The sequence below is a fragment of the Cygnus atratus genome, chromosome 2 (assembly GCF_013377495.2).
Source record: "Cygnus atratus isolate AKBS03 ecotype Queensland, Australia chromosome 2, CAtr_DNAZoo_HiC_assembly, whole genome shotgun sequence".
Taxonomy (NCBI): domain Eukaryota; kingdom Metazoa; phylum Chordata; class Aves; order Anseriformes; family Anatidae; genus Cygnus; species Cygnus atratus.
This window is the reverse complement of record NC_066363.1, coordinates 48,590,454-48,617,056: the sequence shown is the minus strand read 5'-3', so window position 1 is coordinate 48,617,056 and position 26,603 is coordinate 48,590,454. Positions and strand designations below refer to the sequence as shown.

At 34.6% G+C, this 26,603-nt stretch overlaps 1 protein-coding gene across 6 annotated transcripts in view; it reads left to right on the top strand.

The window, feature by feature from the left end:
- ATP9B (ATPase phospholipid transporting 9B (putative)) overlaps positions 1-26,603 on the top strand; it is a 181,093-nt gene that overhangs the window by 140,762 nt on the left and 13,728 nt on the right. For 2 of the 6 annotated variants that reach the window (XM_035549692.2, XM_035549690.2), the window contains exons 14-26: positions 3,908-4,020; positions 7,626-7,874; positions 12,870-13,031; positions 16,319-16,480; positions 17,939-18,031; positions 19,193-19,276; positions 19,825-19,995; positions 21,993-22,091; positions 24,607-24,696; positions 25,165-25,309; positions 25,636-25,700; positions 26,133-26,288; positions 26,430-26,494. In XM_035549692.2, coding sequence (XP_035405585.1) covers positions 3,908-4,020; positions 7,626-7,874; positions 12,870-13,031; positions 16,319-16,480; positions 17,939-18,031; positions 19,193-19,276; positions 19,825-19,995; positions 21,993-22,091; positions 24,607-24,696; positions 25,165-25,309; positions 25,636-25,700; positions 26,133-26,288; positions 26,430-26,494 — 1,654 coding nt within the window. The remainder of the gene's footprint in view (positions 1-3,907; positions 4,021-7,625; positions 7,875-12,869; positions 13,032-16,318; positions 16,481-17,938; positions 18,032-19,192; positions 19,277-19,824; positions 19,996-21,992; positions 22,092-24,606; positions 24,697-25,164; positions 25,310-25,635; positions 25,701-26,132; positions 26,289-26,429; positions 26,495-26,603) is intronic. The other 4 variants (XM_035549691.2, XM_035549694.2, XM_035549695.2 and 1 more) reach the window with 2 other exon arrangements.

Here is a 26,603-nt window from a genome sequence, read left to right as displayed (position 1 = left end):
GAGTGAGCAGACGTATGTGTTTACCATGAGTTTTTAAATTTTCCTTTTGTAATCTTACCAGATTGTATTTGTTCTAAGGTTCAGAGAAAGTATATCTGCCTCCAGATTGTTGCCAACAGTTTTCATTATTAAGAGTGTTGAGCTGGATTTCCTTTAAAATTTCAATAGAACTGTTCAATTTTGCCCTGACTTTTTATCTATTTAAGTAAATAGCTCAATCAAAGAATGCATGCTTTCTTAAAGATTATTCACCTTCTCAATTTCTGATAAAGTTACTAATTCTTCTGTTGTATGTATTTTCTTGCTCTTTTGTTTTGGCTTTTTTAAATTGCTGGTATTAATCCCAGTTACCGTATAGTAATGTAGGATCAGATAGATCTGCATCTGCTTCTCAAAACAAAAACAAGAACAACAACAACAAAACTCTGCAGCTCTGTTGTGAATCACTTCTGTTGCCACCCAGGGAATGATGCCTTCAGGACTTTTTCCTTAGAAATTAATTTCGTCTTTGCCTGCTTTACTCTGTGTTTAATGACACAATTTTAGACCAAAACCAACAAAAACAACAACAACAACAAAAAACACTCTTGGATTCATTAAAGAACATACTAAATTTTTCTTCAGCAATTGTATACTAACTTTTTGTCAGGATACTTTCCTTGTGTGGTAACTAACTGTATAGCAGACCAAAGAATATGTGATGTTAGTTGGAGATCATACACTGACTACCATAATTTCTGATTTTTTTCTAAAGTAGTTTTATTTATCCACTAACTTCATATTAGCATGTCTTAAAAGTGTGGAACTGATACATAAGTGTTTAAAAAGCATTATCAAAAGTAGAAAGCTCTCATACTGTTCTTCAGTACTTTTATCACTTTGAGCAGACTAGAAAAATGGCTCAGTTTTGGGTTCCTTTTCATTCCTAAATTAAGCTATATAAAAAAATTCCTTCTCTCCATGTTTGAAAGGCTTGCATTTTGGTGGATAAAGTAAACGATGCATTGTTTTGTCAAGGTGTATTAGGTTTCTTCCAGAAGACTACAATTTAAGAATTGCTTCTTAAGTTGTAGCATGATTGATTGGCATTATGAAATATTTGGACCAAGTTATTGGGGATGTCTTCATCCTTTTCGGTGTTCCATTCATTAGAAGAATGTAAAAGTAAATTCTTAATTTTCACATATAGGAAAACTTTTAACTTCAATTTGGATGACTGGAAATGTGTATTTTGTTTTATTTTTGCAGAAATTTGGGGTAATTATGCATTTATAAATGCAGCTACCCATGTTTCTCCAACAGTGCTTCATATGTATTGTCTCTTGTTGAAAGCCTAATGCTAGTCTAAAAAACCAAGAGCAAAAATTAATTGTTTCTTTTGGGTTTTGTTTCCTTCTTTTTTATTAGAATTTTGAATAGCAAGTACAGATATTTTTGCAGCTTGCTTTCATATGCCATAGATGTTTCCTATTACCGTAGCTGATAAAATGGAAGGATGTTGATTCTATAAGTAATGCATAAAATCTGAGTATTAAATTGTGATTGCTGGAATGTTTAACCTTGTCTTTATAAATTGTTTTCCCTTGCTCATTTTTCCTGAACCTCCTTCCCTGGCTCCTGATTCTTGCAAGATAGGAAAATCCATACTTTTATACTCTGAAGCTTTTCTTCTCTGCTTGCTGAGATGGGAGGCGGGAAGGAATGACACAAATTTTCCATCTATCTACCTTTCCCTCAACTACACATGATTTGGACTTGGACAGATTTAGTAACGTCAGAAGAAATAATCTTTCCATATAATAATCGTAGAGCCAATTTTGTTTTCTCTCTGTTTTCTCAAGCAGCAATTACTGAACTAGTGAGAAACAGATTTGACAGTTGCCTGCTGTCTCAAATTTTGAGTGGCATTTAGTTCCCCAACTCCTAGGGAGCATTTATTTTTATTCAAAAATTGGCAAAGCTATGGGCAGTGAGAAGATGTTAACGTGCCTGGAAAGTAACAAACGTTATGCAGATTTATTTGGAAATTTCTTGCAACAAACAATATTGAACAAAGTACTTTGTTTTTGTGTTTTTGTTGTGTTGGATTTTTTGTTTGTTTGTTTTGTTTTCTTTTTAAAAGGAGATTTTAATTTCTCATGATTGCAAGTGGAAACTTGCCTGCTTCTCATCTGCAAAATGTAGATTGTTGTGGTTTTTTTTTCTCCTAGCCCACAATTACAGTCATAAATGTAATCAAATTTAACAAACAATATTTGAATAAAAGTAAAGCTTGTGAAGGCAAACAAAAAATCGTCATGGACTTACATGATGACTATAAAAACAAACTCTTCTTATCCCGTGTATAAAAGTAGTCAAAAGTTTCTGTCTTCCTAATTGTGGAGATCAAGAACTTTATCTTCATGGGCTGCTTTCCAGCCTTGGGAATATTCTACTTCTCATATGGATTTTTAATAATGTTATGCATTTTGTGAAGAAATTATGTTTCATATAAACCTTGTTTTAAATATTTTTCTAAATTCAAATGGTATGACTGTGGTAAAAAATCCTGAACAACATGTAAGGAAACGTGAATGGAAAGTGTCAGTTTTTAATGGTAGAGAGGGAAAAGGGAATATATTTGGAATGATCATCTAATGCTTCTATAGTAATACAACCAGACATGGTCTGATAACTGTGGTTTGATGGTACAACAATTGAAATGAAGTGTCACCATACAGATATTACCAGAATGTAGGAGTGTTAGACATATCAGATATAACTGAGGAAGACGTGACTTTTACAACCGTACTGAATCTTCCAAAATTACTAATAGTTCTAGCCCTATTAGATGCATAAGCTGGATGCTAACTGTCCAAACAGTTCTGTTTTCCACACAATGGAGAGAAGTAACCTACTCTTCCTGTGGCTTGTGTCTTTAAGCATACTGGGATGAAGACATGAAATCGTTTATTCTGCAGTTCTTATTTGTGGATAATTTTAATATCCTTTGCATTAAAATTATTGTAAAAGCTTCAAGAATGGCACTTTTAGTATCATGTTGTGTTTATCATCATCAGGATATTGTCACATTTATGATTTTTGATAACCCAAGACTGTGTGGTTAAATATAGTAAAAGTTTTGTACTAAATTAATTCCCCTTTGTCTGAGTAATTAGAAATAGTTTTTTAGGAAGGGCCATTATCAGGATAATCTTTTGTGAGTTTACCATGGGAAGCTAGGTGACCTCTTTTTGCCTGATGTGCTTCATCTTGGAAGCCTGAACCTTCCACCTTTCTATTAAGAGTTTTTTCAAACCCAGGGATGTGAGCAGTTGGCAGAGATGGACGCAAAGTGTCAGTCTGTGACTGACACCCTGTAGTTTCTCACAAATGCAAAGTGTGTTCTGAAAACACTGATTTCATTCATTCTGCCCTATTCCAGTTGGAGGCTAAATCTGTCAAATTTGGAAGTGATGTTTGTTCTTAATGACTCATTCTAGCTAACATTGAATGTGCCTGCTTGCTAGCGTGTCTGCCTTTGTACATGAGGTGCTGGATTCCTGTACGAATGTTTTTTTATTTTCCTTTAGCATTTCTGATACATGATGCAAACTGTTGCATTGATGTTTGAGAGTCAGTTTTATCCATATACTACATTTTCTGTGTTTTATACTAAGGAAAATGATTTTGTGTCTTTCTAGTTTGTATGTTTAGTTGTGGTGGCAGGCTGAAGGTGGAACCAGTGATTTCTTCCAGTATGACTAACTCTGATCTTTCTGCACAAACATTACTTTAATTAACTGAACTAATGCTGACTTATGATTCATTCCTTCTTTCCAAAAGAAAGACTGGGGCTGGGGGATGGAGTGTTGTGGCCTTCTCATGGTATTTTTTTGCTGGTTTGTAATGTGCTTCTTCATTACAGGAACGCTTACACAGAATGAGATGATATTTAAGCGTCTCCACCTAGGTACTGTGTCCTATGGAACAGACACGATGGATGAAATTCAGAGTCATATTATAAACTCGTATTCACAGGTATCTCATTTATAAATTATTTACCTTTAATATGGAGATATTTTTAAAGCACTGAAGCATTGTTGTTGATCATGTCTAGAAATTTGAGATGCTATGAAAATTCTTCCTTTTGTAGATCTCTCTTAACTGATAGGATGAAAGGGGAAAGCGTGAGACAGTATGTTGTTCTCTCCTGGTTCTAAAGTTCCTCATAACACCCACTTCACGGAGTTTACTTTTCTATTCCCCACTATCAGGAATCTGTGTTAACTTGTCTGTGCAATGCAGTTTGTCTTCTGCCAAATCATCTCAGAGTAAGCTATTCATTGTGGAGACTGCAAATTACGAGTAAATGACCAGAACCCAACAAACAGTAATTACGTCTTTGAAGATATATTCATCAACAATAGACATTGAAAACCACATTAATTGTCATAAGCAAAAAGAAAAAAAAAAAGTTGGCAAAATGAAGACATATATAAAAAAATATTTTAAAACAAATAAATATGGTTTTAGAGAAATTTAAGATTGCAAATGGCATAAACCAGGGGAAAAAATGAAAACTCTCTAACTCTCTTCTGGTTGAGAATGAAGTGTTTGGTCTTCCTGTGATATATGAATGCTTGGTCTAGGAAGAGAATTATGACTCCTTGTCTGTCTGTGGGTAAGTTGTGGAGTGGAGGAGGATCAAATTCTGCAAACACCATTTGCATTTCCCATGTATATAAAGTATCTGGGTTGCTTCTGCAGGCCTTTCTAAGGACCTGATTCCATTCTGGGATTAGGAAGGTGTTTTTTTTAATTTTTATTTCTATCCTTTGAAACAAACAACAACAACAACAACAACAAATTGATATAGGAGCATATAAGTGATATGTTAATTCATGTTTTCATATGTTGCATAGAGTGTGATAATTAAGACTTATACATAAATTATAGTTGATGTGGATACAAAACATCATTGGCTGACCCAGTTAAGTTCATACACTGACCCCCTTATCTGTGTCCTCATTTTCTCTTGTAAAAGGATTGATTGTAGGATCAACAATTAGCTTGGGTCTTTAGTTATGCAGATCTTTTTGAACTGTACCTTCCTTCTCTTTTGATTCTTTAAAAACAAAAACCAAAAAGTTTGACACCAATTTGTTAATACTCTGTAGCATTTCGGAAGAGAGGCAGAAGGGAAAGCAGTGACTAAACACAGTATATTAGTTTTCAGTCTGCATCTTGAATTTCTATCTTATTTTCCATATAAACAAATCAAGGAATCTAGTTCTTAGATTTATCCAAGAAAAAGGAATTCATTTCAGCTTAATTCTTAGTAGGTACAGCCATAAATATGTCACTGACTTGCAATAATAAGCCTGTGAGAAATAAGATATGGAGTTCTTTTACCTAAAGATCAGTAGTCCAAATTTGGTTCAGGATGGGTTATTGGAAGTAATTGCTACCTGACAATGTTTATAAAAATCAACCAACCTTAGTTTCGTTACAATGGATTGTTTGGGTATTCACAGTAACAACTGTAGCAATAGATAATATTAACTGATAAACTTCAGCAGGCACACTGAGGACTGACTAAGTTTGAAGACTGGGCACCAGTCTTCTTGTAGAGGAGGCACATTCATTAACACCTCTCATTTATTTAGGTTAAATATTCTATCTGAAAAGAATGGCATAATTTCTGGAATTCTTACTTGCTTAAAGGTTTTACTAGTTTGTTGTAGAATTTAATGAGTGGTACCCATGGTTAATTATTTTTTTAATTACTGTAACAGATTTGGCACTGAATTCTGTAAAAGAAGAAATGCAAGGGAAGCTTTATTTCCCTGAATTGTGGGAAAGGATTTCCCAAGTCTATGTTAGCAGTTCTTAAATGATGAAAAGAACTTTTTTGGAACTTCCTTTTTTCAGCTTTATATAACACTGCTTAATGTTTAAATAATACTTTAATTGTGTGTGTTGCTAGCAACTATTTAAAACAGAAAAATGAAGGAGTTTCTTTAACAAAACAAGCAAATATTAAACAGTTGCTTCAATCTGAAAACTATAGTGAATTTTTTTTTATTTAATCCATGTTAATAGAGGCTGCCAGTTAGCTAGGCAGTGGTTCTTGTGTGACATTGATTTTATCCCTTGTTTGTGTTCTGTTTTATTATTACAGTGGACCTACTAGACTATTGTCATCTTAATGTAACACACAAATCTATTATAACCTGATTATATTTCCCCACTGGAAGCATTTTGTGATAGAGGGCATAATCTTTAATGGAATTTGTGTGAAATTAAATTATACAAGCATCAATAAACATAACATAATTCAGGAGGAGTAAATCAGCTTAATTTATTTGCAGCTGTAATGGCATCAGCGTTAGCAGAATGCAAATGTCGAGGTTTAAAGCAGTAGCTGAAAAGCAGTGCCAGATGAGCAGAAAGTTAAACCCTTTATTAGACAACACTGTAATTTGATGGGCAGAATGTTCACGGTTCAGCAGATTACAGTCAGGAGTTAAAAACGCATGGTTTCTGAAGAGGTTTTCTGAGTTACCAAAGAGTCTTCTGTTCACACCAGGGTAGAACTGCATATATATTTAGATATATAGATAGATATATTTCCAATGCTGACTTCAAAAACAAACAATAAAACAGTTGCTTTCAAACATTTATAAACAGAGTACTGTCTTAGACAAATTCAATCATGTACTTGACTATTTCTGAAGGATAACTAAAAGTAGTGTTAGTGTTATTCAACAATAATATGATCCTCAAATTTGTCAAACTATTACTTTGAAGGATTATTTATTATATTTTTGCATTTTGCTAAGGAAGAACAAATTCCAACCTGCAGCAAAAGCAACTACCCTTCAAACTGTATTAGTTTACAAATAATGTAGAAATCACATAGGTTTTTAATTTAATCAGTGATATTTTTATCCTAATTTTTATACTTAATGATATTTGCATTTGTTCTTTTGTTCCATACCAATGTGCTGTTTAAAATGCCAAAGATTTCGGTCAAGATGTAAAGGGATTTTTTTTTTCAATATTAAATTGTGGAATATAAGTTTCCAGCCTCTGGATGTATGCAGATGACAGAATAAAGAAGAAAAGCAAACAAACAAAAGAAAAAACACCCTTGCAGTTTTGTTCTGGTGTTCCTAAAGTGATCCAGTTTGTTGCTGGCTTAAGTACTTTTCTAAAATAATGCATAGGAAGTAAAGTACATAAAAGGATTATTGTGTGATGGATCACTGGAAAAGGTAAATTATGAATTAAGGAAACAGGGTTTTCTGCAGAACCTGGTCAGTCTACTCATTCATTTTATTGGTTACTTGTTTTAATTTCGCATTTTTCAATTACCTGCTGTTTGAATTCTCTCTTATTGAAATTAAATATAAATTCAAGATAATGAACCTCTGGTTTTGCATTAGTTCTAGAGAAAAGTAGATGAGGGTTTTTATTAATCACGAGCTGAAAGAGTTAACAGTAGTTTTTATGAAATAAATAGTTACTATCCTTATAATTTATCACCCTTTGTAAAGGGAAAAATCAGATATAAATCAGTATTCATGTTTTGTTTCTATTATTAAACTTTGTTTTACTGTTCATTGTATTGGGTCTTAAAGGTGCATTCTCAGAATAGTGGAAGCAATGTAAGTTCAACACCATCTAGGAAACCTCAGTCTTCTGCACCCAAAGTCCGCAAGAGTGTCAGCAGCCGAATACATGAAGCAGTGAAGGCTATTGCACTGTGCCACAATGTGACCCCAGTTTATGAATCACGTGCTGGTGTGTCTGGAGAAACAGAATATGCAGAGGTGGATCAGGACTTCAGTGATGAAAATCGAGCTTACCAGGCTTCCAGCCCTGATGAGGTCAGTATGCAAGGGCAAAAAAAATTTAATCTCAGCCAAAAAACAGGATTCATGAAGTTAAAAAGAACAGAACTGTGAAATACAAGTGTTTTGGGGTGGGGTTTCTTTATACTTCCAATAATCTGGTTTTACTTCCTTTACTGCTATAGGAAAGATCTAGGTTATATAAAGGTAGTTTGAATTATTTGCCTAAGAGGTCTGTGAAGTTAATGCTTTGAAGTCAATACTGCATTGAGTATCAGAATTGAAGTTATTAGGTGTATTCTCAAAACATTAATTTGTGTATGGATCATAGCACAGATATTCAAAAGAGAATATGAAACTCAGCTTTGAGTGATGGACAGCCAGGTACATTAGCTAGTGACACTACCAGTTAGTGGAATATACAGGAAACAAACCCCAACAGGATAAAAAGCCCAAACCTCAAACACTCCTGTACAAAAGCTCTTGAGCTTACTTACCTTAGGCAGCTGCATTATCTTGAGGGTTCAGTCAAAACTTCATGAAGTGTGGAACAAACTTAAAACCCTATTTGAGTAAAATATGCATTTGCCTTACATTGAAATCCAAATCTGAAACAAATCCTACTGCTTTCAATAGACCTGAGTTATTGTTCTGAGTAGTCGTGTTTTGGAGCCTGAATTAGTTGCCTAAAATTCAATCCAGAAAGATCTTGCGAGGCAGAGACAAAATTCAAGTTTCAATATATTGCAAAGTAAGCATAAAAATAATTCTGGTCCACTGACATGGATATGGGTGTACTCTTGAAAACAGAATATTTAGAAGTCAGTTTGCCTCTTAAATTGAATAGGTTAAAGGGCATCTTTGTTTTAAAAAAATTCTAGCAGTGTCTGAAGGTTGTATATACTGTTGGTGGTGTAGCCACAGTAACTTAGTCATAATCAAAACATGGTTTTCACAAGATGTGAAGAAGGAGTTGTATATGTGAAAGCCTGTATACTTTTTTAACTGTACAAGTTCATCTAATACCAGGTAATATTTCTTCCACAAAGTAGTAATTACTACAATTACTACAGCTTTGCTTGTTACTTTCAGTATACGTTTGGTTTGCATTTTTAGTATATCACCATATGTAACATTAACAGAATTTTAACAATTCAAACTGCAAACTAATTGCTAAAAGAAACAAGTTTATAAGAAGTCCTTTCAAAAATTAAATAAAATGAAGTCTTTCTTGATGTTGTACTGAACAGACAATTATATCCACTTCCAATAGTTCATGGTATCAACGGATTGCAGAATACAAAGAAATGGCTGGTTCTCAGAGATTAAAAAGCAGCAGATAGAACATCCATTTTAGAAATAAACTCTAGGTAGGACTTGAGCTCTTTGGCTAAAATCAATAATCCATAATATTGTGTGTGGTGTTATAGAATACAACTTGACCTACAATATGAGCTGAGAATGTTGGAAGTGCATTTGTTTATGACAGAGATACTGTCAGTATAATCTGTTATTGTATCTGCATAATGTTTGACAATATTTGCACACGTACAATTTTTCATATGCATATATAATCATATTCACTAAATGTATTAGTGTAATGAGCCTGCAAGGTACCACTAAATATAATGAAAGATGCAGTCACAGCTAAAGATTAAGTAAATCCTTCAGCTTTAACAGACAAAGGTGAAGAGATGTGCAATTAAGAGAAATGTTGATTTTTTTCACACACTTGCTCTTCTCTCTATATTTTTTTCAATTCATTCAGTCATTTGGAATCTGAAAATAATGCCGTAAATAGCAATTCTCCTTCAATATTTGCTAAAGGAAACAGCTGTAAGACTTGAGAATTATGCAAGTGGTGCCCTGGGAAGACAGTAAAGGATTTGACCTTGGAAAAAGGAAAGGAAAGTTGATAAAGTGCTTAGATGACAGATATGGGGCTCAGGGTGAAAAGCAAAGTGGAAGAGGAAGGCAGCAACGAAGAAACTGTTAGTGCTTTAAGGGAGAGAATGTACAGGTATTTTTAATAATGATTTTTTTATCCTGAACTCATACATTCAAACTATATGCAAGTGAAATGAAAAACGTGCAACACACTTCAGAACAGACAGCATTAAATTTCATTTTCAAAGGTGTTTGAAACTACTAAAAATATCATATTGAATAGGTATAGTTTAATATATTTAGAAATTGATACTGAAAGGAGTCTTATAAAATGATAAAGCTACAGAAAACATTTAAATAGCATAAAAAATGCAGGATAACAGCAAAAAGGCTAAGAGTTGAAAGACTTAGCAGGTCTTTATCATAATTTTTTAAAGAGTTGTATTGATGCAATGCTTGCAAATCACTGGAGCCTAAGGAAAATAATGTAAATGGTTCATTATTTAGCTTATTGAACTTTCCTGCAGTTAGGTTGACTGATGATGCCAATGTTTCCCAATCACCAAAGTACCATTTTAAAAGCATTTTTTATTGAATAAAGTGCTTTGAATATTGCACCCTGGAGCTTTATTTAGGGAAATGATTCAATTGATGTTTTCTGTTTAACCTCAACACTGACCTATCACAACATATTTGGTTAATAAGCAACATTATCATTTAATAGACTTAACCAGTTTTATGCATTGTGCTTTCTCAACATTACAACTCTATTCTCTTAGATTTTTTTTATGGAACTCGCTTGATTGCAGTCTTTTGAAAGAAGATGTGATTTGTTCAGTTGTCTTTTTGCATTATGTAACATTGCATGTTATCACCATAGCATATAAAGAGCAGAGAACAATGTGTAAGTATAAACTGATCTTCCCTGTAGAAGGGTATAAGAAGCAGTTCCATAGTATATTGACACATAATACAGTTAATGAAATTACTTGAGGAATTCATTTGAAATTCTTCACATGTGTATGTGTGCATCCATATACAGATAATATAATCAAAAGGAAGTCTGCACATTTAGAAGTAGGTACATTCATCATAAAAGATGTATTTATGTATCGTTAGAGTAACCTGAGATAAGTAACTGATTTTGTATTCATAATGTGAACCCTACTTATGCCAGGCTCTTTGTTTCTTATGATAAGTGATCAATATTTCATTTTCTCTGAAAGAGTGGAAAGTTTCATTTGTCTGTCACTTGTCCTCTGCAGATGTAGCATAGCAAACAATAAACATTCATTGAGAACTTGCTTAAAAAAAAATGAAAACGTCTTTTACTCAGCCATGATAGCTGTGGGTTCAGCTCATCTGTAGAAAGTCAGCTACCCTAATGTAATGAACAATCATAAAAGGGTATAAGCTAAGTAGGTAAAGCAATGGAGTTCAAAGGTCACAGACCCAAGCAATTCAGGGGCATGCTATGAACAGGGGCCTTTGAAGACCTTTGCTCTCCTCTGGTCAGAAAAGATTGATCAGTCACGATTTTTAATGACTGCGTACTCTCATAAACCAGCTATTTATTGGTTATGCTTAGTCCTGCACTGTTATATTCTCAAGCATTTCTAATTCCAGTATTTCAAGTATTTAAATACTACTTTAAAGTGTGGTCAGTTACTTAATTCCAATGTTTCTGTCCAAAGACAACAGTTTCTAAAATTAATTACAATGATACACAGCCAATCATTTAAAAACAGACAGGGAAATGATATGCCCTTAGTGAAGCAGCTTTTGTGTTTACAAGTGAAGCTGTAATGTATGAGACATGTTGTATTGTTTAATTCATTTTATTGTGTGTGCTTATTGAAGCAAGACTAATTGTGTTGTTTTGTCAATGTATTGTGAAAAGCAAATCACTCAGTAGCATAAAACCATCACTTTCATGACCTTCGAGACCCACAAAGAATAACTACTTCATAGCTTGTCTTGAATATCGATTGGCAGTTTTTTCACATATCAAGCTGTATTTTAAGTTAATAATTTTATTTAATTTTGAAAGTTCTCGATGAAAAGGGGTAGACTGCAAATTTCCTTTACCAAATCATTGTTCATAAATATAAACAAAGCGGTGCTCATTGGAAACATTAATGTTGTTGAACAATCCTAACAGAAACTGTTGGGAACATTCAGACAGTAGGGGGAAAAAAAGCTCCCAGCTTCTTCCCTGTTACCATACCAATAGTCTTAACCTCAATATACCACATGTATAACCTGTGTGTCCTCTGTTTCCTTACATGGGAACCAGGTTTTGAAAGTAAATCCGACTATCTGAAATTAAGATGCTTTTAATTTGCTCTGAAATAAATGAAGGTTGTTTACATGAGAATTCTTTAAGGAGCGAAACTATCTTAAGAAATTTCCACACGTAGTTCTTCACTCTCACCCTAAAAACTGCTCACTCATAAATGTCAAAGGCTTCAAAGCCTTTATTTATATGGTCCATTTTTCACCTAAATGGTCAGGGGCATTTTTTTGGCCTTAGGCCAAGCAGTAACAGCCTTTTAGGATGGAACTGGTAAGTGAAGGTCTTCAGAATTCAGTAGGATATCTCATACCTCACTTTGTGGATGTATGACCCTGTGTGCTCAAGGACGAGGCAAGTTTCATTTTTTCAAGTGACTATATCAGTTTTTCATCAACCATGACTTCTTCCTGCCATCAGGGTCCCAAGGTGACAAGTAACTAGAGGTCATTATCTTTCCCACAGAGCAAAAGGATTCTATGTTGCAATTCACAGAATTCCAGAATTGTAGAGGTTGGAAGGGACCTCAAGAGATTTTATCAGCTCCAGCCCCCCTGCCAAAGCAGGTTCCCTAGAGCAGGTTGCCCAGGTAAGTGTCCAGACAGGCCTTGAATATCTCCAGAGAAGGAGACTCCACAACCTCCCTGGGCAGCCTGTTCCAGTGCTCCATCACCCTCACATTGAAGAAGTTATTTCGCATGTTGGTGTGGAACTTCCTGTGACCGATTTTGTGGCCATTACCCCTTGTCCTGTCCCCACAAACCACTGAAAAGAGGTTGGCCAAATCCCTCTGTCTCCCTGTAGAGGTATTTATAAAGGTATTTATAAACATTAATAAGATCCCCTCTCAGTCTTCTTTTCTCCAGGCTGAACAAACCCAGGTCTCTCAGCCTTTCCTCATAGCGAAGATGCTCCAGGCCCACTATCATCTTTGTGGCCCTCCGCTGGACACTTTCCAGGAGATCCCTGTCTTGTTTGTACTGGGGAGCCCAGAAATGGACACAGTACTCCAGGTGAGGGCTGACCAGAGCAGAGTAGAGGGGGAAATTTTTATTCCCCTAAATAAAAATTAGTAAGACAGTTGGGTGATACCTGGTATTTCCTACTAATCCGGAGGAAGATGGGGCAGATGTTAACCTGACCAGGAATGAGAGTCCCCACCCTTGTGCAAGTCATTTACCCTCATGGGGAAAGGTCAGGAGAATTCACAGAGGATCTTGGAATTGGGCTGAGTAAGGGGCAGACCTGTACCTTTTGATTGCATGGCCTAAAGCCATTTAACAGCACTTCAGAGAGAATAAAACTTCTTTTATTTGTTAGGGAGTCACTTAACTCTTTCATCCTCGAGGTTGAAAATAAACGAGGATATGTCCGTTCCTTTAAATGCTTTCTATGGACAATCCCTCATCTTGCACATCAGTGTTTATTTTGGCTGTTGAATTGTGTGGTTAGATACCTGTAGCTTTTTCTGCCATGTAGTTGTTTTCACTGAGATTATTAAATGGAAGACTAATGGGCTAATTGAATTTCCTGTAAGAGATTTTTTTTTCCTTAAAAATAAAAAATAAGGTTGGAAACAGTTGAAAAATTGTCATTTAAAATCAGTTTATGATAAAATCACATATTCCAAAATCTTTGTGGACTATTAGTTTACATGTTTCCTAAAGTGTTATTTTTTTTTAAAATTGTTGATTAGTATTTGGTTTTGGATAAAGTCAGTCTAATGGTCTAATCAAATGTGAAGTTCTGAATCTTCAACAGGAATATGTTTTTTTGTTCTCTGCTTAATATGAAGTTTACAAACTTCCTAACTATTCACTAACTATTCATTTTCTTGTCTTTAATAGGCAATTAGGTTTCATCACTGATGAAATATGTAACTGCATCCTTGTCACTTAACAACCTTGTATGCTTAATGGAACTTTCTAGAAGTTACTTAAGATATTTATAAACTGATTTTTTTTAGTTCAGTAAATTAATGTTTCTAAACAAATGGGATGATTGTCCCCAAGCCATTGAATTATTGTGCATGGCTGCCAACAAGGTCTGTAACAACAGTGCTTCTGAAGTTTCCCCTCTTTGTGCCCCACTTCAGATGCACATGTTCCTCAGACAGCTGAGTTAGATAAACCATCATGCTCAGAGAAGCTACTTCCACCTCCTGGGCTAGTACTGCCATAAAATTAAACACATTAGCTTGTGGGTATCTTGGCTGAACAAATGCTGCTTTGCCCACTAATTGGGAGAGTTTCCTTTTGAAGTCTCGGAATTTTACTTTGAGTGGCAATTTGTGCTATCATAATTGAAGAGTTTAGTATTGGAGTTGTGAACTATGGCAGCTCCTAGGGGCTGGTGGCCTCTAGTGGAGAGAGACTACTGACAGGGGGAATGAAAGCTGAACAGTAATGGTAAGATCTGAAAGTTCTGGAGTAAGAAACACCGAACAAGATGTTTCTCAGTAGCTTTTGTCAGATCTGTTCCATTTCCATTCCATAATGCAAATATTTACTTCCTTCACTACTGATGTTACTTTGAGCTTGTCATATCAGAGGTGGGTAACTGTTCTTACTAGCTGGACTGAGGGGGAAGACAAATAGCAAGCGAGAAACAACAGAAGTTCTCTTCAACTCTCCCTGTGTTACCTATCCCAGGTATACCACATGGTTAATGGGTTGAGGCACAGACCTTTGTCTCAGTAATGGGGGGACCAGTGCAATTCTGTCACCTGGGAAACTGATTTCTATAGAAAAGAAACTTAGTGATCAGCCAGACAAGACCCACAGAGTATTCAAATAAGTCCCTAACTTGGATTCAGGAGACTTGATGCATTTCATCTGTCTGTGTTAAGAAATTAATGGTTATCAGCAAATAAATATTTATCATTAGAATAGATTTTTTTTTAAAGCAAAATGATAGCATCTCCAGATAAGTTTTTTGTGCTTCCCCAACCTTTGATTGTTTTATCTGACCACATCCAATATGTAAAGTGCTGTAGAAGCTACAGCTGCTGCGTTCACATGCCATTCTAGGGGTTCTAGATGTTTTTACACTGGGTTACAAGACCATTTTAATGTAACATTTCAGAAACATTAAAGAGAATGGAATATAACTGTAGAGGGGAAACCTCAAGAGAGAGTGTTAGTCTAAGAATCCTTTTTCTGAACTCTGTACAGCCAGTGATTCAGTATATACTTATTTGTGCAGATTCGTAATTTATATTTTTATGCCATCCGTGAAATACATTTTTTAATGGTTGTATGTTATAAAGGCTGCAGATATTTAATGGTATGGTTTGGTTGTGTTGTTCAGGATACTGTTACGGTATGGCTGGTCTGGTATAATGACAGGAGTCAAACTTCATGTGTTACTCTCAAGTTTGCTCAGTTGCCTTTTAGGCAACTATTTGATTCCTGAGTCTTGTTGACCATTTCTGCTACGGTATTTGCACTGCTATGGTATATGCACATTTAAAAAAGAAAAAAAAAATAAGTAGTTGTGTGTAGGCCAGGTATAAGAATCGAGAATGACAGTGCTGCAAAATGCTAGTTCAAATGGTTGGTGAAGCCAAGCATAAGCAAAATAATAAACAGATGTGAGTCACCAAATATAGAACACTTAAGTCCTAGCTGCAAAGGGACACAAATGAGATGATAGGGTATTAGGAGAAAGATGCAATTTACAGGTCAGAATGTAATAGTATCCTTTCACTGTGAAAATTGAAAATTAACCTTGGGAGTATTGGATCACTTACAGCTTATGTGGTACTTTTATTGAAGAAGAAAAATCTCTAAAGACTTCCTGTGATTTGGGGATTTTAAAATGATGCTATTTAAAGTGTGTTCTTTTCTCTTTATTTAACTGCATCTCAATGCATTTTCATTTGTCGGTGCCTACATAGACAACACTACGAGGATTTCTTGGGAGTTCATACAACTTTTTTTTCCCCCCTAATTTAAATTTTCATTAGAAGCTACTCAGTAATTATTTACTCAATTTGGATGAAATTCTTAGTGGGCATTAGTCATCATGTCGGTTGAACTTACCTGAGGTTTTTCCTGCTTGTGTGTCTTCTGTCACACTGCTCAATTTTAATTTTTGTAGTCTTTCTGAAGGAAAACATTATTTTGATGTACTAAGATTTTGTACTGTATACTGATGGTTTTTCTATGAGAGGGTTGAAATCTTTGGAACAGCTTAAACATTTACCCTACTGACAGTTCTTTGGCTTTAGCCTAATCTACATAATGCAATTGACCTTTCACATTTAAATGTGTCTTTTTTTTCTTTTTGTCTTCTTTAGGTAGCTCTGGTGCAGTGGACGGAGAGTGTTGGTCTTACACTAGTTAACAGGGATTTAACCTCAATGCAATTGAAGACCCCTGGTGGACACATTCTGACATACTATATTCTGCAGATTTTCCCCTTCACTTCTGAGAGCAAGCGCATGGGAATCATAGTTAGGGTAATTTGGGGGGGCTGTTGATTTTCATTTCTCAAAAGCTATTTTTACTGAACAGTTATTTTGATATTTCTTAATAGAAACTTGATGCTGAAAAAATGTATTACACTGCACTTTCAAATGGAAAGTAGACACTTGATGCAGGTACACACTAGACAAATAATTATATAAAATTCAGGCTAACCTGATGTTGCAGAGAGGTTTGTAAAGGACAAACTCTTCTCTCACGTGCAACACATTAATTTCAGTACTTCATGCTTAGGCACTGATGTTGCAAGTTTTAACCCTTCATTTTTAATTTTCATCTTAAAAGTGTGTTGCCTCTTCAAGGGATAAACAAGTGAAACAAATTTCTTGCAATAGTAGTTTGCATCTTTCTATACTGTATCACTACTGATACTGCTTTTTCAGGCATGCATGCACGAACAGCAAAACACCACAAGGTCTCAGATGTACCGGGTATATGCTTTACCTTATATGCTTATATACCACCTATGTACCTGTTAGATGTCCAGATGGGAACATAATAATGATTATTAAAACTTCAGATGCAAGAAAGCCACCACACCATGCAAAGGAAGGTTTAAACCTCTGCTAATGTTAAGCCATGCATACTATGTACTTCTGTCCTGACTAAAATCAGATACTGTAACAGCACAGCTTCAGATAACATGGTTACATGGTTAGATCAGTATTAAGTCCTAGTTAAATAGGTGTCGAACTCATCCTATTCCATGTTTGTAAGTGGGTAACAAACCAGGCATGCCATCAGCCTTAGGCAGAGGTACTTCAGATAGGGTAAGTGCATGCTCAGGTCTGGAGAGATCTTGGCAAGTCTGTGTTTCATTAAGTGAGGTTGGCATTATGAGCCTGCTTAACAGTGTGTTAGAGATGTTCAGAGATATTTTATGAAGCTTGTAGATCAGAGAAATCCATTATTTCTGCAACAGACCATACATCACAAATTCCTGATTTAGGTAATATTTGCCTTGATTTTGGATTGTTTGAATATTCAATGAATGTTTCATCATTAAAACATCTGTTAAATTCATTACAGTGTTATTTGTTAATTTCTAATTACTTAGATATTTCAAAGATACAGAGCAAACTTTCTGCTTTAATTTAAATAACGAATGACAAAAAAAAAGTAGTTACAGTGGGCATAACAGTGATATTTTAACATTTAGAAAGGACAAGTATTTTAGGGATGCTGTTATACTGACTTCAGTTAGAACTGGTCCCTTTACATGGGAAAGTAGGGAATGTGCATCTATGCACAGTCAGGAATCATTGAAAATATTAACATAAAATAATAAAACTTATGCAACCATTTGCAAGGTACTTCATTTTTATTCATAAATGACAATCCATTGCTACTTCAAAAGACGATTAGGTTATTTGTATGCAAGTTTTGACTGTATAAACAGATTTTTTTTTTCTATTTCTTCTGTAAAATTTTAGGATGAATCTTCAGGAGATATTACATTTTATATGAAGGGTGCAGATGTTGCAATGTCCACTATTGTACAGTACAATGATTGGTTAGAAGAAGAGGTAAGAAATAAAGTCAACATTTACTTCAAAAAATATATATTATATATATATTTAATGTCAAATTGAAATATTAAATGCTATTGGAATAGTTTTAAAGGAGATCCTGAGCCACTGCAGTAATGGCTTTTCTAGTTCAGTTACATATATCCTGAATAGGTTTTTAGGATTTAGAATTCTTTCCAATTCTTGTATAGCACACAGAAAAGACAAAGCTAGTAGTCACAGAAGAACACATTCTTATTTAAACAAGATTTTTTTTCATTGACTGATGTTTCACATAAAACCTAATCGCTTCTGAGTATTTTGTTATAAATCTGTTTATCCTGTAATAACCTTTTATCAAATTCTACAGTGAAGTATGATTACGAGTTAAAGTTTAATACGGGATGTAGACAAATTAAAATAGCTTTTTATCATATTTATTATATTTAATATAAAATAGATAGAGACCAAATTGCAAAACTGATTAATATTTTTCACTGTGCGGTTCTAGTAGGTGCTGGCAATCATCTTATTTTGACCTGACATATAGACAATATGTTAATACAATGATTACACCGTGTATGTTCATAATGATATTGGCAATATGAATCAATATGTGCTGCAGGGCAGTTTGATTTATTCAGGGACATGGATAAATTAAACTCCCTGAAGACCTAGCAAAATGTCATAAAAATTACTTTTGGCGATAATGATGCACAATTAATTGTAAAATACTTGTTTAATTTATTTAGCTTTTATGAGGTCAAATCAATAAGTGTTTTGTTCTATACAGCCTTCTTTTTCATTAAGATATGCTATTCCACAGCTATTTATGATTTGTAGACCTTTTTATGACAAGAGGTACATTTCTCTGAAAAAAAGAAAATATTTAGCTTTAAAACTAGTTTTAATGGGCTTTAAAAATAGTTTTAATTTACTTTTAGACTGCAGCCTACAAGAGTTTTTCTTTAAGCTTGGAGAGAAAGTCTTAATTGGCTTGCCAATAATATACTACTTTGGGAAAACTGAAGTGAAATTGTTTTTGTGGCTTCTCCAAACTAATCTACAGTCTAAAGAAACAAACTGTTATGCTACAGACATTCCATGCTAATATATAGTATGAAATGTGTGCATACAGTTAAATATTTCCATTATTATTATATGTTTTGGTCCATTTAGTGTGGTAATATGGCTCGAGAAGGACTGCGTACTCTGGTTGTTGCCAAAAAATCACTGACTGAGGAACAGTATCAAGATTTTGAGGTATGAAGGGATAGAATGATCTATATTATTCATGTAGCTCTTGTGTTTTGCTTTATTTAGTTACTTCAAGGGGAACATTTATCTTTTTTACTCTGTTAATAAGGTAAAGAAGACAACTCATATTGAAAATATTGATAGTTGAGATATGGCAGACTATTACAGATCTTACCATTCATTAGTGATTGTTCTGCAGGTATGCACAGGATACTGTTTAAATTTAAGTGACTGGATTGTATTTTCCCAGAGGATAGCATAATGTTAATTCCGTAGCTTTAGTCTGAGCAAAAAATCTACTTGTTCTCAAAGATTAGAGCAGTTTCTGCTTAGATGCTGAGATGCCTAATTTATAGTAGGTCTTCAGAAGGTTCTCTTGAGTTTACCTGTCAGAAAAAGCACATATAAGATTAGATGCAAATCCGCTCTTTTTATTTTGTTCTTTTTTGAAGATATTTAAATGCAGCTTTTTATTATAACTGATAGGCCAAATGCTTACTTTTTTTTTTTTAAGTCACAGCCAAGTCTAAGTAGTTTTGTGTTTGTGCAAACAGAGTCGATATAACCAAGCGAAGTTAAGCATACATGATAGAAACTTGAAAGTTGCTGCTGTTGTAGAAAGTTTGGAGCGAGAAATGGAATTGCTGTGTCTCACTGGAGTAGAAGATCAATTGCAAGCAGATGTTAGACCAACTCTAGAGATGCTAAGAAATGCTGGAATAAAGGTAATGAACGCATACTGTTGTGACATACAATTTATCATTTATTAATGTTTGTGGGTTTTTTTCTTTTACAAGACACAGTTTATAGTTGTCTACATTAAGGTTCATTCAAAACAAGAAATATGTGAAGTCCTAAGTGCATTCTGGGCATGATCTAGCAGAAACAAGTAGGCACTGTGTTCGAAGATCTCTTGCAAACCACAGGTTTCATTAATCTTAAACTTTTGTAAGAAAAAATACCAATGTATGTCCCTGTCATTTATCCTCTTGTTTGCCTACAGTAAACTGTCCTAGCTGAAATTTATACTAAATCAGTTTGGCCCAAGATTCTTATGATAATGTTTTCAGGCTTGGCACTCACAAAAAGTTTCAGCCAAGATCAAAAGGTGAACTGTTTGAACTACAGAAGAGCCCAGACTCTTCTCAGGGGTACCTACTGAAAGCACAAGAGGCAATGGACACAAACCGAAATACAGAAGTTCCACTTGAATGTGAGAAGCAACCTTTATACTATAAGGGTGATCAAACACTGGAGCAGGTTTCTCAGAGAGTTTGTAGAGTCTCCATATTTGGGGAAGTTCAAAACTGCATTGACATAGTCCTGAACAGCCTGCTGTAGTTGACTCTTCTTTGAGCAGGGAAGTCAGAGTAGGTAATCTCCAGAGGTGCCTTCCCAAATAGGCTATTTTGTGATTCTGTTTTTTTTTTGTTGTTTTTTTTTTTTTTTAATTAATCTCAGCTTCCCAAAGGGTCTCAGGTGAATTTGCTGGCAGCACAGTGTTGTACAATCGGAGAAATACATATTTGGATTAAAGCCTTGTGATCACATCACATTTCTTTAGTACAGTGCAACTAGTGCAAAGTACTTGTATGTAGTACTTCGTGTACATTATTTTCTTATTTACTCTTGATACTTTTTCCATATGTGGTCAGTTCTAACTGTTAAGAGATATCTGGATCAGTATGTCCTGCTACGAATAGGTGTAGTGTGACAGTTTTTAGGGTTTCTTATCAATGGAGTTCTAGGATTTCAGATAATTGACATTGTTCTGACTTTAATCACAGCCCACATTATAGTAAGCTGGGAACACAACAGTAACTATAGATAAATCATAAAATTATAGATTACTCAATTACAGATGGGAAAGCAGTAATGAGGGCTTTGTCAAGTCACAGACCAATATGGACACTAACAAAAATGATCTTACCTGAGACGTACAGGAACAGAGGTAGACAGAAGCTTATGGTTTAATAAAATAGCAACTGTTAACTTAGTAACTATTTGGTAATAACTTCTGAAGCTTAGGTCATTCTTCCTTGGTCTTTTTTATTTGGTATAGGGCTAATGTTATTTCATACAGACATTCTTCAGTCTTGTTGGTGTTACGGGGTTGAGGAAGAGAGCTGTCTCATTTTAAGAACAGATGGATCATCAGCCTTATTCCTACTTTAAGGAATGCATTCATCCCAGTTCTTTGTGGTCGGTGGGCAGGATTTCTTCAGAGTATTGGGTCTGTAGCTTTTCCTCCAGGATATGCCATCCGACAGCTTGGCTGTTACTTGGTAAATTCTTACTAAGATCACAAACTGTTGTCACATCGTTTTGCTGAGCTGCTTCAGTAGTTATTTCTCTTGTAGTTGGGTCTGTATCCTCTGCCTTTTGATCAAGGTAGCATTAGGGCCATAGGGAAGGTCTTTCATGCCTGTTCAACTGCCAGTGGGTTGCCACAGAGTTTCCCCTTGTCTTCGCGTAAATTGAGACGTAGACTTTTGTGATAGGGAAAGAAGAATGAAAGATTCTTAAAGATGAACCTTTGCTTTGTGTGTTACTGCAGTAAAAACTGCTCGTTAATTTTTGTTGAAAGTATGTATATCGGTATATATTCCATGGTAATCTGATCTTATGGGGTACCAGAAAAAGGTTGGAGAAAAATTTCATTCAGATATGGACAACAGACATGTTAATATCTGACAGAATTAACTCTTACATTATTTTGCAGATATGGATGTTAACAGGAGATAAACTGGAGACAGCAACTTGCATTGCAAAAAGTTCTCACTTAGTGTCTAGGACTCAGGATATTCACATTTTCAGACCTGTAAGTATAGGTCCAACTTTTTTGTTGGGTTCATCAAAAGACAACTAATACCAATTTTGTTTTGTTTGAATACTAGTTGGCCACTTGTTATAAAATAGATGGGTTACTGTAGAGAGTGTCATAGCAACAGTCAGTAGAGTATTACTTAAGCTAGGTCGTCATTCAAGGATTTTAGAATTACAGAGCATTGCTTCTGTTTAAGGGTGGTTGTTTTTAGATTTGTTCATATGCTACAGAAATGTTTGTAGGCATGTTTAGGCGAGCCAGGTTTTACATGCATTTTTCACTCTTAACTTGCACAATGGATATAGTAAGACATGTCTAAATAATGATAAAGAGAGGTCCATGTGAGGTATTGAGCCAGTAGGAAAGAGTTTCTAGGAACTTAGGCAATCTGAATATGGTTCTGGCTTGTTCTGACATTTCTGTTAATAGCATTCCTTAGACTCAAGCAGACTTAGTCCTGAATTAAACTCTGATGCCAAAGTCCCCTGTATAGACACAGTTCAAATCAAAATCAAAATTTGTCTATTATGATTTTTCCAATAAAACATGTACATTTTTTTAATAGACTGATTAAGATAATTGTTAGAAAAGTAAATGGAATATGTTTCTATACATATCAGTTATATTTGCATAGTATCAACTCCACTCAGCTCAAACAAAAATAAAGATTTTCCAGACTTTTTGATGCTGTGTGATCAGACATATGTCTGTGTTTGTTCTAAATGAACCACTTGCGCCTACAAAAATAATTATATGAATATAATTTACATGTAAATGTAGTTTCTTATAAAGCATCAGAATGGCAAATTAGGCCCTGCAGACTATTTGCAATTAAATTATTAATGCTTCTGATAAAACTTCAGATCAATTTTTGTTGACCTTTCCATGTTGTAACATTACGAATTGTCTTCCTGAACATAATCTATTTAGTTTGAGTCAGATTTTTATTTTCATTACCTTGACTAGTAATAAGAGATCAACATAAAACTGTGTTAACTGAGAATACACAAAGTTTTAAATTAGTTAGAAAATAGATTCATTCAACATTATTTCTGTGACTATATTTGCTGCAAAGAACGAACTCCTGGATTAATGTAAGAAAATACCTAGTACTTTAACGCTTCTATTTTGCTTATAAATTAGTGAATAAATAACCTACTAGTTTGGCTTCCCAAAAAGATGCATTTTGTTTTTCTTGCTATCATGTTCTTAACATTCTCGGCTTGTTCATTTTATAATGAAATTAATTGATATATTGTTCTAGAGTTTACGAAGAAAAAATACCTCTGCTAGGTGAAGGTAGAACAGAGTGGACAATTAGTGCTCCTCAGTGTGTGCCAAGTGCTGACATCTTGTAATCTCTGCAATGCAGAAAGATTATTGTGGACCAGTGCAATCCTTGGTTCCTAACAGTTGGCAGAATAGGAGCTTTCTATTTATGTGTTTCATTGTGGGAAAGGAGGGGAAAAAATCTGAACTGTGATATGAGTATGGGTTATTCTGTTTGCAAGTAAGTGCATTTTAATGTAACCCAAATTTTGCACGGTAGAGACTTTTCTCCAGAGGGATGAATGTCTTTGGGCTGTATGGCTGTATGTGATTGTAGGAAGTAATGTGATTCTGACTCACATATATCAAAACTTTAGGCACAGTGTTGACAGAGCCAAAATCAGAGGTGTAATCAGAGTTGGTTTTATTCTCTGCTTGTAACTTAGGCCTACATGATAGCTCTAAAAGAAGCTGATGTTTATTGAAGAAAATAACACCTTTCTCTTCAAAATCTGTGTATAACTTAATTGTTTATGTTCTGTGTTCTAGTTCAAAACCTTCCAAAATCCATTTGGTAGCCTTTGAACCATTTGGTTTGGGGTTGGTGTGTTTTTCTGTTTGTTTGTTTTTTTGTTTGTTTTTGTTTTGTTTTGTTTTCCCACATTTGACATCTGGGCCTCTCTGAAACAATAGTTATGTAAATTAAAAAAAAAAAACTATGATGTAATTCTTTTGTATTTTGTCACTTGGTCCTGTTTGTATACTTGTGCAAGATTCAAAGTGATCAAAGCTAGTGAGCACATTTTTCAGTGCCTCTTGAACTCTGTTTACTTATCCAAACTGAAAGAACTACTAATATGAACATCTTGCATTATTCTAAGAATATATTTTACTGGTTAATAAAGTCTTTTTTTCTGACTTGGGGACTATTTTTTCCTCTAACTCAGCCAAGATGGAAAGACTAGGGTCAGATTGAATTTAAGATATTTAAATTGTATTAATTCATTAATATTTCTGCCCTAGTCTACTTTTTGTGAGGAACCGATTAGTCTGACTACACAGATTTTCTTTGTCTGAGGATTACTTTTTCAATCCATAGAGATTCAAGACTTACAGTCACATCCCATTGGTATTGCATTAGAATAAAACATTTGTTGAAGAAACAAAGCCTTGTTTTTTGTTGTTGTTTTGTGTTTTGTTTTTTCCTTTAAAAATCTTGAGTGAGTGATTTTTATTAAAGGTTACTACTCGAGGAGAGGCTCACTTAGAACTAAATGCCTTTAGAAGGAAGCATGACTGTGCCTTGGTGATATCTGGGGACTCACTTGAGGTAAGAGTTTGGTTGCTGTCAAATTGTATTTATACTTTATGAACTACGTTTATACGAACTATTTTTATAAAGCTTATAAAGTATCAGTGGCTTCATGCTCTTAAACTTTCTTCCAATATTTGACCATATCATAAGTTATCCTTCGAGTTACTACTGTTTTTCGTTCAGTAGTAAAAAGAGCATATATGTTCAAATTTTGTTGATTCTCTGACTCCTGTATAGTAATAGAATGAGATTTGTATATAGCGTGCTATAGTACTGGCTCTTTGTTAACTCTAAAGTGCATTAGCTGTCCAAATGAAAGAGAATGTCGGTTTAAAATAGTAGATTGCAGTCAGGGGACAGTGGCTTTTGCTCCCAGAGGGATGTTGTTTAAGCAGAACCTCATAAAAGAAATCTTCATACTCTGTGTTTGTGTTGGAGCACATGTATTATTTAAAAATAAATGTGAGTGTATTTTTCTCTTAGGTTTGTCTGAAATACTATGAGCATGAATTTGTAGAGTTGGCTTGCCAGTGTCCTGCCGTAGTGTGCTGTCGATGTTCTCCCACTCAAAAAGCCCATATTGTGAAACTGTTACAGCATCACACTGGAAAACGCACCTGTGCAATAGGTAACTGTTGACACTATTTTCCATTGCAGTAGCTAAAATCTGTAATAAACTTACGCAGTAGATGGCACCATTGAGAAACAAAACCAAAGAGATTTCTTTATCAACAGCCAGGTATTTACACAGTTGTAGCAGAAAATGTCATTCCGTGAGAAAGGTGTGGGTTTTTTCCTTACTCCACAGGAAGAAGTCTTGATTGCTGAAGTTATTAATCATAATCCATAGATTAACTGTAAGAATTTAAAGGTATATTAGGAGATTCCTAAAATACTTTAAGGCCAGGAGAGTAAAACCTCTGAAGTGCTGAATATTGCAGTGACATTTTCCAGGTGATGGAGGAAATGATGTCAGCATGATCCAAGCAGCCGACTGTGGAATTGGAATTGAAGGCAAGGTAATGCTACCAGGTCAATTCTCAAATATAACATGATTCTTAAACAATATTAAATTGAATATTTCAAATTTAAGTCTGCTGTAAGATAATAAAAAAGATGCTCAGTCTTTGAAATAATACTTTCTCTGCTTCTGTGTTCTCTGCTTTATCTTTTTAAATATAAGGAGCAAGAAAAGCAGAAAACACTAGTTATTTCTGTGTATATATGCATTTACGTGAAAGATGCAAGATAGGCAGTTAAACATACTTGTTACAGCCACTGCATTTTTTTTAAAATGCGCACTAAAAAGCTGTCCTTTGTGTCATGCTGTAGAGTTGATTTCTGAAGCAGTAGTAAATTTGACTTGTGAAATGAATTATAATTTAGAATTTTGAAATTTGAAACATATGTTCTACAGTGGGTTTCATATTTTTAATCTTTTTTTGTTCTAGGAGGGAAAACAAGCTTCCCTAGCAGCTGACTTTTCTATCACACAGTTTAAGCACATAGGAAGGCTGCTGATGGTACATGGCCGAAACAGTTACAAAAGATCAGCAGCACTTGGTCAATTTGTCATGCACCGAGGCCTTATTATTTCAACTATGCAGGTATTTGAAACTTTGTTTTCAGAATAGTTAAGCACACTCTTTGAAATGTCACAAAACCTTAAGCAGTAATGTTTTTTTCTTTATTGTAATGTTTCATATACAGAATTATATTAAATATATGTAATTGTTGTCTTTTTGTAGGCTGTATTTTCATCAGTCTTCTATTTTGCATCTGTTCCCTTGTACCAAGGATTCCTAATGGTAGGGTAAGTTCAAACCAACAGTTGTGGTATATGTTAATAATTACGGACAAACACTTGTTATGTAACATCATGTAGTTGGTGACTGGACCATTTTTCATACATTTATCATTGG